The 18,828-nt window shown below is 44.0% G+C and overlaps 1 protein-coding gene across 4 annotated transcripts; it reads right to left on the bottom strand.

Annotated features, from left to right (window-relative positions):
- Positions 1 to 6,208: 6,208 nt before the first annotated feature.
- gata2a (GATA binding protein 2a) lies at positions 6,209 to 18,578 on the bottom strand. Of its 4 annotated transcripts, none has more exons than XM_028406124.1 (6): positions 18,344 to 18,578; positions 14,087 to 14,503; positions 12,762 to 13,337; positions 10,181 to 10,338; positions 8,022 to 8,147; positions 6,210 to 7,348 (listed from the first exon to the last, which is right to left on the bottom strand). In XM_028406124.1, exons 2-6 carry the CDS (start codon positions 14,313 to 14,315, stop codon positions 7,049 to 7,051), a joined length of 1,389 nt encoding a protein of 462 aa, XP_028261925.1. In that variant the 5' UTR covers positions 14,316 to 14,503; positions 18,344 to 18,578; the 3' UTR covers positions 6,210 to 7,048. The 4 variants fall into 4 exon arrangements, with proteins under 4 accessions (XP_028261927.1, XP_028261925.1, XP_028261924.1 ...); XM_028406123.1 differs by lacking the exon at positions 18,344 to 18,578 and adding an exon at positions 14,740 to 14,828; XM_028406125.1 differs by lacking the exon at positions 18,344 to 18,578 and adding an exon at positions 14,740 to 14,828 and having other exon boundaries at positions 10,181 to 10,326.
- Between the last annotated feature and the right edge of the window lie 250 nt (positions 18,579 to 18,828).

Below are 18,828 nucleotides of genomic sequence, written 5' to 3'. Positions count from 1 at the left end.
TATAACCACCTGACCCAGCAGGACTACATGCATCATTTTGAGCCCCAGCTGTAAAAAAGTGTGTCTGTGTTAGAGACACATACATTATATGATATTTCAACCTTCTCATAGTCATCTGTGTTTTTTAAACCTTTAGTACTATGTGAGCAGCTCAGTGGTGAACATGTTGCTCTGCTGTCTTTTCCCAGCTCTTATCATTCCAGATAACCCTCACATAGACACTCATACCCGCACACTGAGAAGCTCAGCTAGCCACAGCAGCTGATGGAGCAGATGCAAGGCCGCTATGACGACAAGAGGACAGGGCCTTATCTGTTGTTATGGTGATTGCCATGATGGAATGATGACAATCTTGGCTTCTTGTGCGTTTTCTTACACAACTGACAAAATGTACACCTGTGCAGACTTGTAAGCACAGTCGGTGATCAGGTGTGCTATTGTATATCCACAAGTAAGAAAATCCAAATCCATAAATGCGTTGAATGCTTTTTGTTTTGAACATATTCTCAACCAGGGAGTCGACACAGACGAGCAAATGATCATGGTCATGCACAAACCACATGGAAGTAAGTTTATGTCACTGGCCCATTTTTTTGACTCATCGTGCTCTCACCGCGGTGTCTTTCTTTCCGACAAATATGACAGATGCATATCAAGCTGTGCAGTCTGCTCAGGGGAGATAAGGACCAGTTAGGTGCTGGGGTTGCAACATCCCACTGAGCCAATGAGTGAGCACAACGCCTTTTTCATACCGATCCTCAGTAGATAGCCCCGCAGTGCATGTGTAAGTGTGTGCACGTGTGATGTCTCTGATAATTTCTGTCTCTGCTGAATTCTGGCATCTACTGTGTTATGGTTGCATGTCTGCACATATCTCCTGTCCTGAAACTTGTTCAAAGTAAAACAGAAGTTGAATAAGGAGAGGAGGTTGAAAAGCAGGTTGTCAGTCTGGTCTGAGAGTGTTAAGATAAAAGAGGCTACAAATCAGCTTTATTGACTAAGTTATGATATATTAGAGGTGTCAATTGGCAAGTGCTTAGAAATCAAAAGCTTTCTTTCTTTCCTTTTTTATCTGCTAATTGGATTTAATAGAACTCATCACATCCACAATTTTGCCCCTTAGATATAACACTTTCATCTCTCTCATCTCAAACAAAAACGCCCCTATAGTCTTTTAATAATTTAATCACATTATGCTTTTTTAAAACGTAAAACACTGATTGTACCCTCTTCATTAAATGTGTCCGTTCCAGGAGCCAGCCTCAAGTGGCCATTTAAAGAATTGCACTTTTTGGCATGTACAGTAGGTGGCTTCCTTTTTCAGCCCCAGAGGTAGTGTTTGACAAGAACCAGAATACCTTAATAAATTAGGAGTAGCTATGCTTTGTTATAAGGACAAGTCGGGCCTGAGAACTAAGACGGCTTGAAAGTGAATTCAGGGCAGCCACAGAGCAGCTCTGTCACTTAATCTACCCCACAAGCATCCATCGTTAGTCTACAATAGCAACAGCTTGGGAGTTTGAACAGAGCACGTCAGGTCTCTGTGGGCTTCTACTGTCCTCCACTGTCCTCTCGTTCTCTGTCTGGTCATCATTCCCTCTGGGAGTGTCCAGAGGATCCATCCAGGGGTAGGCACCTGGGTCCTATCCTCTCACTCCTGGCTGTGGTCCAAGATGCCCTCGACTCCCCCACTCATGCCTTTCTCCAGTTACCTGCCAGTGAAAGCGAGAGGAGCCAGGCGGGGGTTTGGGAATGGTGGAGGACATTATATGGGCGCGGAAGAGGATGGCAGCTCCAGACGCCCACTCCCCTGAGCCCTCCTAAGCATTAGTACTGTACTTGCCCCCCAGTTTGTCAATGGGAGCCTCCACATCAATGGGCTCATTTGTCCTCAGACAGTGGGGATGAATTTGTCTGTCGGAGCAGGTGAGCAGGAGGGCCTCAGCACAGCAGAACACGGCATGAATAAGAGCTGAACACTACCTGTCCCAGGTGAACATCCTGAATGCTCCCTGTCCCAGGTGAGAGGAGACTGACCTCATTTTCAGGGTGAGTGAGGGAGGGGTGCTCTGCATGTCCACACCCAGCCTCCGACAGATACTTTTTTAGCAGAATACATACTCGACTGCAGTTAGTAAAGAATGTGTGAATGGAACAGATGGGCAAGTAGTTGGGACAGCAACATTTGGAGAGCTGAATGGTGTCAGGATTTTGTTTCCAGCTTGTTTCAGCAGGGATTGTGCACAAACCGAAGAATCCAGGCACATTAGCATAGCAGCAGCATCAGCAACAGTAGAGCCCGGGTAGGGGAGGAGTACAACATAGCGACCACAAAAACTCCACGCGTTGCTCATAAGCCTCTATCAGTATGAGTGTGCTCTTCCTAGAAACCTTTTGAAGATGACAAATTATAGCTATAATACTTCTGTTTTCATTCTTTCACTTTTTTAGTTTCATATTAAGCTATCCAAAGCCACTGGGGCTGCTGAAGATTTCAGGAAACAGTCTGTCTGAGGGTGAAAACTGTTTTCTATTTTATATTAAAGGTCTGACTAAAATTTGATACATACAACATCTGAAGATCAGCACTATTAGCTGTGTGAGCAGCAATATTCGGTTGCCCAGATATCAGACAAATATATATTTACTGAGTCAATGTTAGACTTTTTTTTGCAGTGGGTGCTGCATGGTACCTTAAACTTAAACACTGTACAAATATGTGCCCCCATAATCAATCTCTTTTTACTGTCTCTGTCAGACCTCTGTGGTCTTAATTGGTCTTAATTGTACAACATAAGTATTTCCTGTTTAAAACTTCTTGCTTCCTGTTTTTCTTGTTTTTTTTCACTGCTTTGAAAAGCCATTTTCTCAGTTAAGCTTGGTATGCAGCTGTGGCTAGAATTTTTGGCCTAAAGTGTAGAGAAAAAGTGTAAAGAGCCACAAAGGTCATGAAGGAGCCAAAAAAAAAAATATGCAAGATCAAAACACGTTTTCTGTCAAATTTCTGACGTCTGTGTATATATTTAGAGAGAGATATTCTGTGACATTTGATGTTCTGGTGGGTCAGGATGCGGTTGTTTCCTGTCAGCAGAGGTCATCACTGATTATCTGCTGTCAGCTCTACATCTCCCTCACTGAGTGACAGCTATTGCTGTCAGAGCTTTGCTGATCACATCATTGCTGCGTGTTATGGTTGATTAATTTTAGAAGAGTTGTTCAAGTATCAAATACTGTGTGTCTGGAGAGGTTTCCTTGAATAGTGTCCACCAGGTGTTTTACTGAATGTACCCACCTTTTTCCTGTCAGTGGGGTATTTCTATGAATTTCTCTTGATCCGTGAAAAGAGGAAGTTCACATGTAGGTCTAGTCATAGCACAAACACTCTGTCTGACAATTACAATTCAAGCAGTTGAGAGCTTATGCTTCATCATGGCTAAGCTTAATTTCTCTTTTACGCAAGGTCAACTAAAAAAGTACTTACTTGGGGAACTTTATGGCAACTAAATGCAGGAATACATGCTGCATGTTTGTATTATCTAAATACTGTCCCGTCCTGTAGCCTTAATATCCTTCTAGGGGTCTGAGGAAGGAGGGATGCTTTTCTAGCTAGGCCCAGGCAAAGGTCAACCCCCACCGCAACACACACACTAAGAGACCTGCATTTGAACTGCACTGCACTTCCTTTCATCTTCTACGTCTCTCTCTCCCTAACTCAACTTTGTGAGGGGATGGTCGGGATACCTTTTGATTCCCTTAATTCAATTTGATGGAAAAACAAATACAATGGGGGAGTGGGAGACAAGTAAAGAGTGGGAGTAGTGAGGGGATGAAGAAGGGGAAAATGAAAAGATGGATAGAGCGATGCTGGTGGTGGGGGTGGTGGTGAGGGATGTTGGCTAATACAAACGGAAGAGCAGAGGGGAGAAAGAAAAGGAGGTAGGGAGTAGAGATGAGTTGAAACATCCAGTTCCAGGTTGAAGTCGTAAAACTCTTGGTGCTCTGATCTAGGTGGCCACCACGTTCACCCCACCCACGCATCTGAGATCTCTCTTCTTCATCTCGTTTATGGAATGCCACTCTGATAGCAAAGATAAGTAACATCCTATTTTATGGTGTTTTTGTGTCACATAATTCACCGTGTGAGTTAGGAAGGGAGGTCTTGTTCAATGTAGCTGTTGGTTTTGTGAGGCCTGATAATTATTGTGTACAAAACTCTGTATGAATTAAACAGAGTAGGAATTGTAGCAGCAGTGGCCCATGCTGATGAGCTAAACATCAAACTGGGAATTTATTTTAAGTGCAAGTGTGCATGTCATGTCCCAGCAGCCTAATGTCTTTTTGGGCATGAGTTGGGCTATGAGTTGAAATGTAGCCCTGGGTTTTACAAACACAAAGCACTGCATCTGCACCAGGAATGACAAGCTTGGTCGCACACACCATACCAGCAGTGTATGTATGTGCACTTGTATGTTCATGTCTGTGTATGCTTTTGGAGGCGCTGGCCTGGCAGACTCCTGTATTATTTTTGGGAGTGCTCCTTCCCTCTGGAGGGCCTCATCGAATAGTGCTGGCTCTCTCCGTCTCCCCCTCTCAGGCTCCGGGAGTCCAGCCAAGCCCAGCCGAGCAGGATCGCTAGCTGCAGCAGCACACAACCCGTTGTGGCCTGCACACGGCCCAGCTCCCAAAACATTGTGCTACACACAGATGGCTAGACTGCTTACTGGCAGTGAAGTGTCACATTTTCACTGGCGTTCAGCATGTATATCAAGAGGACCCCCCCTCTGTGAAAAGAGACACTCTGATGGGCCCTCCAGTACTGCATCCATGTGTGGACTGCAGTGAGGTTACAATATAGCATAGGCTAACTACACAGTACTCCTGCTATGCTGGGTAACGTAACAGCACCTCTGTAAATCCTTGTATAAATGTTATTTTGAATTTTAAGCAATCAAACCTTTGGGGAACCCCAACAGATCATCCTCCACAGCAGTCCAGCAGATGTGAGCAGGGTGGAGGGCTTAGGGAGGGGTAGTAGTCCACTTTTAGCTTAGACTGTTTAGTCGGATGGTCTGTGCTGTGGGTGTGTGAGGGCATGCTAAACTCAGTGATGATGACCTCAAATTGGCCCTAATCGAGCAGACTCATTAGTAGCTGGCTCTGTTCAAAGTTTCTTCATCCCCTTTTATTTTACTGTAATCGCCCAAATGGGAGAGAGAGAGAGAGAGAGACAGAATGACCAACATGGAAAGGAGGAGAATAAAAGATAAACAAAATAAATGGGAGGGCAGAAAGAGGGAGAGTGAAAAAAGATAAACAAAGAGAAAGAAAAAGAGGACGGGATGAGGGAGAAACACAGTCGACGCCTGCTTCCTGGCAGCCTCAGCTGCAAGCACATCTGTGTGCAAAGGGTTTGAGCAGACCCCCGTGTGTTTGCTCAGGTCGCCTGATTGCCTTTCCTTCCTCTTTACTCTCCCACTAAAGACCCGCTGTCCTTCCTCTCACTCCAATCAACCCTGGCCAAGAGAGAGAAAAAGAGCGGGCTGCTCCAACATGCGGCTCCCACCGAACTGCACGCATGACTCAGTATTTTTCACATGTAGATACATAAAGAATATGCCTGTTAGACATGCAAACAGACTTGCACGTGTTATTTAGCTAAAAGAGGGTGTCAACTCGGGTTGGAGTTTTTTTGTGCGAGAACATGTGGGTGTGTGCATATGTATGACTGTGTGTGACTCCAGAGCCCTTCACTGGAGACTGCTGTCTGGGCACAATGGTCCAGCCTGGGGCCTAAGCTCCACAAAGAGGCCTTCTTTTAACAGCGCGGCATCACAGATAGAGGAGGAGCCTGACCAAAGCATTACCACGCTTAAGGGATCACAGAGCTCCCCTTGATACATCTGATGTCGTTTATGATGTTAATAATCAAACACTCTTCATTAAAAGGAGAGTTTGGGCCGTGTGTGTATGTGCAGGACTTGTAGAGACTTTGTTTAGATTCTTATCAATCACCATGAACCCAGCATCTCAAACATCATAAAGCGGCAACAAGAGGAAAAGAACAGCTATGTAAAAATTGCAGCTTATGTATGTAGAATTATTCTTGTTTGTATTCTTGTTTAGTTATACATGTACAGTATATGAAGATAATAGAGACAGACTTTACTTCAGTATTAAACTTTATTTCCTTTTTCTTTGTGAGATGGAAAAAATGATAAAAACGTACAGCTCAGGGACTTTTCATCTAAGACAGGTCAGTGTTTTCTTTACATAATAACCATGAAATTAAAATCATATGTTTCCATGTATGTTTGACGAAAGCTTAAAGAGTGAAAATAAATTATCGTAGCAATAATTATAACATCAAATATAACAACAATAATAGCAATTAAGCATTTATAAACACTCTATTTACTGTGTTTTCTCCATAAAACTCCATTATCAAAAACAGGTGAGCAATTTGGTGGTGTACAATCCAGCATGTGAGGAGAGCACTGATTTTTGGGTACTGTGGTCTGACTGTCTGAATGTGTTCAGCATTCAGCTAAAGACTTCCAGCACTGAAGAGTCCGTCCATCCGTCCGTCCACAGCAGTTGAGGACAACAGCCTGGGGATGGACATGGTGCATGTATCTCAGTATATAATGAGATGGCCGTGGCTTTTCTTTTTAAGACCTCTCGTAGTTTCCCGCTACAGGGTCAAGGAGAGGTTGGTACCAAAGTGACTTAGTAAAAATAAGCAAAAACAATGACAAGCATCTCCATTCACTCCGTTCCTGCTAGCCCTGGTCGCCTGGGGACTAACAAACCCCTCGTCACATTAGCTCTTCACAGAGTCCACTAAAGTCCTGCTCTCTGCGGTGTCCCATCAAGTGAGTTCAGGCATGATGCGACCTTCAGTCATTAAGTCCAACTGAAATCCCCCTCCTCTCCGATCACTGTACACGACACAAGTCTGCTCAGCTTTCGACATGATGTGGATGTCTTTTAGTGTTTATGATGATGTGGAGGCTCCTACAGGCGGTGGAATTCTGGGTCTGCTGTGGCCTCAGTGAGGCTCAGCCCAGACTGGTGAGCGATTGGAGTGGTGGGGATGACCGAATGAAGGGTGAATGGGCGTGGGAGTAGGCAGCATGTGTCCAGAGTGGCTGAAGGGGGGCAGGTGACCCATGTGGGTCATGTGGCTGGTGAGGCCGGGTGCTCCTCCAAAAGGGGAGGCCTTGTCCTGCATGCATTTGGACAGCTCGTCAAAGCCGTCCCCTGCCCGCTTGTTCCTCTTGGACTTGCTGGACATCTTGCGGTTGCGTGTCTGGATGCCTTCTTTCTTCATGGTCAGGGGTCTGTTGACCTGTGGAGAGCAGCACATTAGCTCAGGGCCAGCCAGACAAAAGCAGCACTGACAGAGTGAATACGACAGTGTAGTGATTTGGGTTTGTTTTGCTCTTTACTCAATCATAACTCAAAAATATCACATGGAATATGTCACATATTGTACTGCCATTAATGATTTACATGCATTACTTGCATGGCTGTCTTGAAGCATATCATGGTTTACACCAGTGTGAATTAAATGCTATAAATAATGAGCAGCTGTTTTGCATATATAGCTCCATTATAAGTCGAGTCAGGGGCGTTTTTGGCTTTTGTCTAATTGTCTGAACCAAACAGAACCATCCAGGTCGATATGAATACATTGAGATGAGGACAGGCTGGGCCTGAAAGGAGCAGCCTCAGACAAATCCTCATCAGTGTAACCGACGCCGTTACACTGAATGACAGTCCCACCCGCAGCCTCTCCCGGGAGTTACGCCCCCCATTGAAACAACGATGGATTAATAAAAAAAGACGACCGGTGGGTTCTGCTCGACAGGGTGAGCAGGCTCTGCCTCCACACTCTCAGTTTCTCTGCTCCTAAATCGATACGAGCTGTCCGCCCACTTAACCGGTTAAGGACCAGCAGCCCTCCTCCTCCTCCTCCTCCTCCTCCCACCCCAAAACACTTTTTTTTTCATGCTACTTACATTGTGCAGTTTGAAGTAAAGGCCGCAGGCGTTACACACCGGGTCCCCGTTCCCGTTGCGCCTCCACAGGGTGGTGGTGGTGGTCTGGCAGTTAGCGCAGCAGGTGCCTGCACGTCTAGCAGCGGACTGGAGGAAGCAGAGAAAACGCATCATAAATAACGACTCATTCACGTGTTGCAGAGAGGTCAGCGTGGGCACGACACAGGCAGCAAATAACACGCGTCTCTGTGCATCTTTACAGTTATTATTTATCCTGTTAGAGCCACAGCGCTGTTAAACTAAATGTGTGATTTGTGACACAAAACAAAAGAGTCTGTGAGTGTTTGAAATGAAACTGTAACACGTGATGTTATAGTTTTGACCGCAGACCACGTGCACACGATCATCAAAAGAAGCCACACTTTTCATTTCATACCAACCGCTACAAGCACCGGTTACATTTTCTAATTTGCGCCATAAATATAGCCTACATGGAGACATGTTTCTCCAGAACGCCACGCCTTTCTATGAGCCCGCTGGTAATTATCATACACTAGTATTAACGGGTCATAATGGAGACCTCGTGTAAACTCTTGTTATTTATTCTGATCCAGGAAAACTGGGCTACAAGTCGTGTAAGACCCGGTGTCCTGCCTGACAATGCGCCCCTGTGTCCATTGCGGATCAATTCTTCACACATAATAAGAAACATTAGCTTTACATCCATGCACCCTCCGGTTCTTTGCTTTGGAAGCAGCATCCAGGTTTTTCTTTTAATTAATTTCAGGTGCACTGCTTGCTGTTGACCTGCAGAAGAACAACAACAGCCCTGGGTTTTTCTACAAGGTAGCCTATATTTCACAACACAAAGCGGCCGCGCATTAAGTCGAGAATGGCAAACAAGAGAAGAACATAAATCCATTTATTTTTCCAATCCCCGCCCCTCACGCTCTGTCTCTTCACACATAAGCGGCTCCTCCAGTGTTGTGATAATCTCTTTACAGTATATGTCAGTCTGGCCATAGAGAATGCAGCGCGCTGGTTGAAGGCGGAAACAGCCGGGAGCCTGACTTCCTTATCTGGGCCGGCCAGATATCCGGATAGGAAACAACTGGATGCCCCTTTGAACACAACTCTGAAAAACACTTGAGCTGAAAATGCAAACGCTACAGCCACATGGGCCGACCCTGTGGAAAATGTAATGGACTTTTCACGAGGAGGGATGACGTGGAGCCGTTCAGAGAACAACTCGGAAAAAATTAAAAATTAGCTTTAAAAAATATCTATACCGATCATCTGATAGCCTAGTGGCCAATTTATTAACAAGTCAAATTACCAGCTAATGGTGGTGACATTAGACCCAGGCTACAGCCACCGCAATCATAATTAGTCTGCATAATTAGCCGCTTTTTATTAAAGTTAAAAGGTTACACGGCACTAAACTTTTTAAGTCCGAAATTATTCCTAATAACTTATATTATTTTTATAAAGCAACAATGTTACTAGTAAAGATAACTAATGTTAATAAAAAATAATACGTCTATATTATTATATTATAGTATATTAGCCTATATTATTTATATTATTAAACATTTGTTTAATATATATATTACAATATCATTTCAATTTACTTAATATCAAATGTAATTAAATATTTGAAATAACAGATATTTTTGATAGATAGATAGATAGATAGATAGATAGATAGATAGATAGATAGATAGATAGATAGATAGATAGATAGATTTAGGCAGAGAAAACGTATTTACGTGGAATACATTAATGGTGGCACCAAGACATAATCTGAGTTTCAGTGGTTAATGTCAGAAGAGCCTGAGTAGCTCATGGTACATGGTACATCCAACACAAGAATGCTATATGTGTCCTTTCTGCTGCTTTCCATTTACTAGAGCGTGGTGTTAACTAAAGCAGCATGGGCATTGGTATCAGTAACAGTATCAGAAGTACCAGCAATAATGATAGCAGGAACAATGGCAATAGTAGCAGTATTGTAACAGGCTGTGAAGGCGGATCATCGGGGGGTGAGAGGGACAAACAATTCCAGGAAGATCATAGGGAAAATATAACTTTCCTGGAATTGTGCTGCCGGCATCTGCTTTGTGCTCATATTTGGGTGCCTTCTCTCACAGTGAAGCGGTGGAGGGAAAAGTAAAACTCACCAGTCTCCGTTTGGGCTTGATAAGTGGTCGGTTCTGGCCGTTCATCTTGTGGTACAGTCCACAGGCATTGCACAGGTAGTGGCCAGTGCCGTCCCGTCGCCACAGTGGGGTGGATGTGGCCCCGCAGTTTACACATTCACGGCCCTCTGCGTATAGTTCAATAGGAGACAAGAGGAAAATTTATATAATTAAAAAATTCACCCTCTGTTAGAAGCAACATACAGCAGCTGTCCTGCTCAAGGACGTGCCTTTACAGAGCCAAGTGACCCAAGGTGGCCCTGTAATATGAAGTCAAAATCTGCCTCATGGTAGTGAGTCCACATCAGCACGCAGGTGCACCAAGTGTGCATGGCTGTCATGGACACAGACACCTCTATGTAAGCCGATCCAGAGTGGGGAGGCCAGGGACAGCCAGAACATGTCCAGAGGTGTCCAACACGAAGAATGAGACACACCATCAAATTAGGACTACATTATTCATCAGCTCAGTGGGCACCCATGAGAGGAAACATAAGTGTGTGTTGGTGGTATTAAATGTGCCGGACAGTGTTGCTGACTCTGATGAAGAACTTGCATGCCAGTTGGCTGAAAACTATAGTATCAAAATGGCTTCAGCATAGTGGTTTTTGAAGAACAGAGACAGGATCAGGGCTCTGCTTTTTTACATATTCCCACACACTTTCCTCTCCCATACAGGTTTCACTGAGTTCAAACAGCCAGTTGCTAAACCGACTCTTTCTCACTCTCCCTAGAGCATCATCTCATTATTCCTGTTATAATGCCAGCGACACCCAGAGTCCCACCCTCGCTCTACAATGGAATCTGACCTGAGCAAAAAGCTATGTTCCTTTTGAAATGCATCTTGGTACTTATTCGGTGCCTCCCTTCTCTTCCTCTTAAAGGTTTTGCAAGTTTTGCAACCACAGTGAGGCACAGACTCATTAATGTTTTAAATATTCATCAGCAATGACATGTCATGTTGTATGTAATGCTTGGTGTTGAAACAAGAAGAGAAAATAGGAAGACAAAGGTCTTTGTGTAAAGGTGTGCTGGTTTGAGGTTGGTTAAACTGGAAGCTAGAGTACTGTAAGGTAAATGTGCTGACAGCTGAAATGTCATTGTGGCATTTTGTATGACAATCAATCACCATTACTGACAGTGAGCATCAGTTTTAATAGATAAGAGTCTTTCTTAATGCCGCAGCAGATATGTTTGTGTTACTGATTCAGGCGCAGTCTGGCCAGCTTCTTTTAAATGTCAGCCCATATTCACTCTGATTATCAGGCAGTGAGCATTCCCCAGGTATGTTAAAAAGCATGGCGGACAATGGATGACAATACTGATAATTACACAACTGCATTTGGAACAACCTGTTAACTGTGCTGTTTTTTGTGTATTTACTCAAAGTGCACTGCAGCTGGAACAATGTAGGGAAATTACAGACTCATTACCAGACTTGATTTGTTTTTGTAAAAGTCTAACTGCTCCCCTAAATATTCCTCCCAGCACATGCCCTGTACTGAACCAGGTGCCTGTCCAGACAGAAAATATGCTGCTGCTCCTATTAAAAACTATTTCACTGACCTTACAAGAAAAAATATTTTTTAGTCATGATTGCTCAACACAGCTTTCTAAAATGCACTCTCATCTTCTGAGAGAAGCAGATCTGCTGTGGACCTGGTGTCAGTGCACTGGGCCAAGACCATGCTTAAAAACACAAACAGCAGGGCTCTGTCGCCTGTGCTTTGTTAGTACTGGGGAGAGCGGTGGGCGGGGTGGAGGTCGTGATTTGTTCACTTGGAGGTATACAGGATATGGCAGGAGCCAGGGCGTCGTGACTCCTTCGTTTTTTAAGTGCAGTAAAGGCCACATTTAAAAGAAAACAAGCCAGTGGCACGAAGAAGAAGCCATTTGAAAAAGTAAATGATTATAATAAAACAAAAATACGAGAATACTGCAAAAACTGACATTTTCATACTTGTGATACATCTCAGCACAAAAAAAATGTCACAACAATTGTGTCTTTCGCAAATAAATGTAAAAAACGATGAATAATCAATTAGTGTAATTAGGCCTAATCCCACTTTCTTTTGTCTGGAGTCACTTAGATTAGACCGACTTTCATCTGAGGTGGATTCCTCTCTAAAGAGAGTCTGTTTAAGCGGAGGGAGTTTACAAATAGTGTGGACGGCGATGCGACAAAGATAAGACATGTCGGGACGAGTTTGGAGAGGACAGAAGTGGCCGATATGGACATGATCCCTCTTTTTCTAAGTGACCCACTAGAGCAACAAGTCCTCCTCACACAATACAAATTGTATGTGCTGTTCTGCTTTAGACAACAAATATTTAAACACGCAAATGCCCGTAAGGCAAAGACTACAACGAAAGTGTGACAGTATTATTATTATTACTACAAAGAGACAAATGAAATATTTATCTCCTGGTGATGGATTGGGTAAACTACAGCGTGTAATGCTTCACCGCTCAGCTGTATAAACCTTAACCATTTAATTAGGCCTTATCAATTTGATCTGCCATCTGATTACACAGAGACCCAAACACACAAAGTGAGACTCACCTGAGCTCGACCTGGCTTTGCTTTTGCATTTGGGCGTAAAACTGGACGGGGACCCGCCGAGCAGGCTGCCCGGGTGGAAGAGGCTGCCGCTGTAGTCGTGGGGTGTAGGCAGAGAGTAGGCCGGGTAGGTCGGGATGGGGTGATGCGTGGCCGTGGCCTGGCTGTTCATGGAGGCCAGGCCGCTGCGTAACGGACTACAACTCTCCATTTTCATGCCGTCCGTCAGTGGCACTTGGTACTTGATCGACTCCTTCTCGTCCATCCTGGTCGAGGTGGAAGTCGGAGAGGTAGGGCCGGGGTCCGGGGACACGTCTTTTGGTGGGGTAGGAGGGAAACTGTAGAGGTGCGGGCTGGAGTGGGACGCCGGAGTGAGAGAAGACACGGGAGCTGTGCCGGTGCTGCTGCTGCAGGGGTAGCCGGAGCCGGCGGGATGAAGGCCGGGTTTGCTGAAGTGACTGACCGCCCATGCGTTGTGGTGGTGTGCGGCGGACAGAGCAGCCTTCCCGGGGTCCAGCCAGGGAATCCCGGGGCTGTGGATGAGGTGTGGTCGGCAAACCTGGTTCCCAGCGAGGCGAGCTGAAATCCACAGTAATCTATTAATTATAAGTTTTACTTAAATTCTACTTAGCTCAGCACTGTTTTACCACTAGTTCACAAAGCATGTGAAAAAAGATCTTACCTGATAAAGGCTCTGAATTACTTAAATCCGACATTTAGGTTCAGTTGTAGATAAAATAAAGGCAGTTAATTTAAAATAATTGATTTTTTTTATGAGAAGGCTTTAATTATCCAAAAATAGTTGTCATTAAATGACAATAGCCTCATACATCTCGCCTATAACGCACAGATATTACAGAGAGCCTAAAAACAAATAAAAGAATAGCTGCTCGTCTGGGAAGAATCTTTTCATCCGCAGCAGCTCTCGGACTAAAGATTGTTATTAGTAAATTTGCGGTTTTTATTTTATATCCGGGAAGTGCCTCTCTCTCCCTCCAGAAACCCCTGCCCCAACAAAGAGGGGTTAAGTGACATACTTCCCTTTCCTCTCGCTGTCATTTGCTAGAAATTCCTTTTATGTCGGTGAATTGGCCAAAGACTTTTTTAAGCCTGCAGTAATTGTTATAATGAACAAAATCATTGTAAAACAAAAATGAACAGAATACCCACAATCCAAACTATTACATTGCAAATAATATAATTTTTGCAGCATTATATATAGGCTATATATTAGTCAATATAATTCAAGTTCTATTTTGTCAAACGTGTTCCTCATTTCTCGTCACACCCCTCACACTGAAGTGTCATCACAGACTCGCTCATCTTACCGTGTGCTTGGCTGTAGGTGACCCTTGCCCGGGAGTTGGTGTAGTATGGGTTCCCTTGAGAGTCCAAGTGGTTCAGAAACATGTCAACTTCGTCCTGGGGCAGTAAAGGCGCCATGGGCTCCATGTAGTTGTGGCTCAGACTGTGGTGGTGGGAGTCCGGGTGCTGGCCGTTCAGCACTGCATGATGGTGCGCCATCCACCGAGACTGGTCTGCCGCTGCGACTTCCATGGCTGAGCTGACCGTCTCTTTTGCTGTTTACTTGTGTCCCTGTATATAGGCAAGAGTTTGCCTTCCAAATGAAAGTCCAGTCCTTCTTATAATATAGTTCCTGAACTGTGAAAGTATCGCCTGTGTTTATTATACAGAAATAGAATCCTTAAACATAACCGGCTCTTCCTTTTTCTCCTCAGTAATGCCTGCAAAGAGACGAAAACAACATGTTAGCTCACTGACATCGTGTCTGCTCAACATTTTCTTACATGCAAAGAAGCAGCAGCATCTTTTACAAATTTATCTAAAAATAACAGATGACACGTGAAGTGAACAAATAAGAGTCCTTGTGATTACAAGTTGGAAGTAGTGTCTCCGTGTCGAAGCAATGCATCCCGTCTCCACATAAAGTGTTAAAAATACAAATGTTTCCTCTGGATACCTGTTGAAATACTGGTCAGCTGACGGCAAATACAGCCTTGATGTGTAAACCTCCTGATCCGTGCAGTGCTCAGGCTCATTAATGAGATGTGGCGCAGACTGATGCAGCTGGCGCCAGTAAATTCCCATATCAAGCCACGTGGGGGCGGGGCGTCCTGTTTGGCCAATCACAGCGCGCCCTGCCACAATTGGCCCGCTGCATCCCTGCTCCCCTTCTTTCAATTTGTATTTCCCTGCACCGTAAAAACCTAAAAGACTTATCAATCAGCAGTGTAATTTCTCAGGGGTCTTTTTCTCTCATGATGCTCAAACGGAATGAGCAATCGGCCCGTGATAATCTGCCTTTTTAGCGGCAGTTATAATCCCAAAGACAGACTTATAACAGAGGGAAAATCAGTTTGAACAAAATATTTTAATAGTTTAAAAATATTATCATGTAATTGGCCTGCACATCCATGAACGCACTTGAAAAAAATACGACTGTGGTAAAGCTAAATAAATAATAAATAACACGACCTTGTGACATGTTTTTCTTTTAACAATTAAAACCTCGCAATATAACAGTAATTGTAAGTGTTGTTTTTCGCATACTGCTGTTATGTAAATAAACAACGATTTCAGCACTTTTAAAACCAACAGAGGAGGAGTCGATTTATGACCCCGAAATTGGCCCCATTGTTGGGAGCGCCTAATTGTCTTTAATTAGTAGCAGGGCATTCTTCTTGTGAAAGCAGTGGTTTTGTCTCGGGGACAGAGCTATCAAACACAGTTTGCATACTAATGGCGCCAGTTCTCGCTTTATGAGTGCAGGGATGGGCGCAAGGCCTCACCTAGGAAAACCAGTGGGTGACTGTCAAAGTGTCTCCAATAACGCGCTTGTTGAAAACTCACAAATCAAATAAATTAACACAAACTGATCATTTAAATGGAAACACCGCGTGTAACGACGTTTCACTTCAGTTTTAATTCAAGTATTAAACGTGCTTTAAATGTTGACCTGTACATGCACGCAAATTACATGTTACATACTCTGGGCACAAAGGTGCCCAGAGCTTAGACTGGCCGCCCCGATGACGCCGAAACTTGACGTCACAAAATCACAAAGGGCAAATATGGGAGGAGATAGGGTGGGGGTGGGTGATACCTGAGCACGTTCACTTAAAGATTGAATAATTAAATTAATGACTCGACGCAGGTCATTGTACAGCAGTTCAGTCATATTCCCCTCTGATGTTATACCTGCTGTGTGCCTCTGTGTGTGTGTCAGTCATCGGCCATTAAATCACTGGCATTTTGCCATAGGCAGTGGGTTGATGAGCTCAGGCTTTTGAGCTTGTCAACTCCTAAAATCAACAAATTAGTGCATGTGTGGTAGCAGAGGGACAGCGACTGCAATGACTGACATTGCAAAGAAGCTGCACAGTTGGCGGGTGGACTGAGAACGAACACTTTTTTTTAAAATATGGTTCTTTATTGCCCTAACAAATACTGTATTATAATTCAGGGTGGATCTTTCATCAATGATACACCAATTACACACAGTTTAACACAGCAGAATAATTGCTGTCACACATGTTTGGGCCTGAAACAACAAGGACTCCTTCTATGTGAGCTGGAATGGATGACCAATGATACTTTCCATCTTTGTGGCTATAGCAGTAAAAGGACACTCTTCTTCTGCACACTATATCATGTCACTGTGGTCATTCTCTGTGTCTGTGTGTGTGTTGCATTCTGGCTGTGGGCCTTTTGAGAGTGTCAGGCACAGAGTATAGCTGCTCCTGCTGCAGCATCATGCCTATTGTTGTTTGCATGTTTGCCAAATGGATTACTCAGCAGGATTTAGCCCTCTGTAATTTATACCTTCATTAATCCCATTTGTATCTGTGCTGGAACAAAAGATGGGAGAGGGTGATGGAGGGTTGGGGTGTGTGCTCTGTGAGGGGGGTTGCTGTTGCTTTTCCTCTGTCTTTCTCAAGGACACAGCAGTATTGTTTCACCTAGGGATGCTATCCCAGACTGGAGAACACTATCCCTCTCACAACACCTCCTGAGCTGGGTGAGACCTGTGTGCAACAACTGTATCGCTGTGCAGCCACAGCCGCTAATGAACAACAAGATTATCATTCCGATCCATGCTGTTATTAAATGGGATTGGCTTTATCTACCTGTTTGTTCCCATTGGGCACGGTCATCCATCATTATCCAGAGTGGAGGTGTGTGACTCTCTCTTTCTGTATGTGTGTGTGTGTTGTGGGGCGGTGGGGTAAGTGTGAAGAGCCACAGTGGGGCTTGTGAAGATAAGCAGAGCCAGAGAGAAGAGAATGACACAAACCAGCTGAAGCATTATTGTCCCCTTTACTCACGGCTAATTAGATCGAGCCAGGGCACTGGGGGGCTTATAGACACAAGCACCCAGACACAGGACCATATAACTGCTCAGAGAGGGGCCTGGATGCTGCTATGAGGGAAGCACTCACTCCCATTTAAGTAGTTTGAGCTCAAAATAATAACATTTCGTGAAAGGGAAGGCATAACATGTGCATTGCACTGTTAACAAAGGGGATTATGGACCAGAAGGTGATCCTTGTAGGTTTGCCAAAATCCCTGACTGCAGCTATAAATAGGGCTCTTTTTTTAATTCTGGGGAGTGCATCTTCCCTGCAGCAGTTTAAACTATTACTCCCCCCAAAAATGTATTTATTAGGTTTTTGTTTGGGTTTGCAGATCTTTCTGGAAATCCTTGCACAATTACCCCGTGTTATTTGAGTCATGCACACAAAGCATTACACACAGGTTGGCGTTAAAAAAAGGTATTTACTCCAGCTCCAGCTCCAGCTACATGCCTGTGGAGACCCTCAGCCCGCCCCTGTCTCCGCTCCACCATTGTAAGTGATGTGATTGCTCTTTCTCCTGATGAAAGAGGATTGCTCGAGTCATTATGCGTCCTAAAGCGTGACAATTGAATACTTTTGTCGTCACTTAATATCATGCTGATGATATACTAAACCCATTTTTCGACCAGGACCATATCACCTATAGCCCCCGGCGACGTGAAGGGAGCTACATTTAAAAAGCTGATTACTGATATCAGGTATTTACATGGGTGCCTAAATTCTTGGATTCATTTTTTTAGAACCAGAAACAGACTTGTTGTCGGATCATATTTCATATTTTCATATTATTCGATAATTTAGGAGACATCGTAGATAGATAGATATCAATAAAAATGACAATGTCATCCGTGCTGATATAATAATTGTTTTTAATAATGTATATTTGTGTTGATATTTCACAATTCAGTGTGTTTCACCGCTATAGTTTTACACTTAAAATCCAGATGTCCGTGACCATGAATGTAAATTATATTATGCAAACATAACTCCGTGTTATAGTCTGGAAAATAGCACAAACAGTGTCGCAAATAACCTTTTGTCTTTTATTTTAAATGTTCATTATAAAAATCCATTTCTCTTATTACTGCGCATCGCTTTGGAAAGCTCTGCTCAGCTCTTTGTTTTAACATTTAAACATTAAAAACAGTCTAAAAATATCCAAATGTTTAATAAAGCCATGCAGTCTAAACATGTCAGTAATTGACTCACCTTGTTGAACGATAGCAGAGTGGCTGCACATCTGAGTCAAACCATAGAAAGTGGCTCCATCTCAGTCACCGTGCAGCTATTAGGCAATTCGCTCCAAATTATTAAAAGGACCGATGCGTAAAGGTGTCCAGCCCCGGTTTTTAAAGATGCTGTCGAGGACAAGGAACAACCGGTACAGTCGCTGCTCGCTGTGTTGTCACCAGACAGAGAGCAGTGTGTGTCTGCAGCCGCCTCCCTCTCGCTCTGTCCAAACCTCTGTGAATATGAGGAGAAAAAAACTTCTGTGGCTGTCTGAGAGGCTGCGGGCACACTGCAACGTAATGGCACGTCAGTCGGTCTTCCGGGTCCCGGTTAAATATACAGAAACTGGCAATAACACGTTACCTGTTTCCCAAGAGGTGATCAACTTGCTCCTTGCAGATATTTACATAATTATCGTTTCATACATTAGCTTTGCATTCACAGAACTACAGACAGTGCCTGAT

The sequence above is a fragment of the Parambassis ranga genome, chromosome 5, assembly GCF_900634625.1.
Source record: "Parambassis ranga chromosome 5, fParRan2.1, whole genome shotgun sequence".
NCBI classification, from domain to species: Eukaryota; Metazoa; Chordata; class Actinopteri; family Ambassidae; genus Parambassis; species Parambassis ranga.
This window is presented reverse-complemented; position numbering and strand designations above follow the sequence as displayed.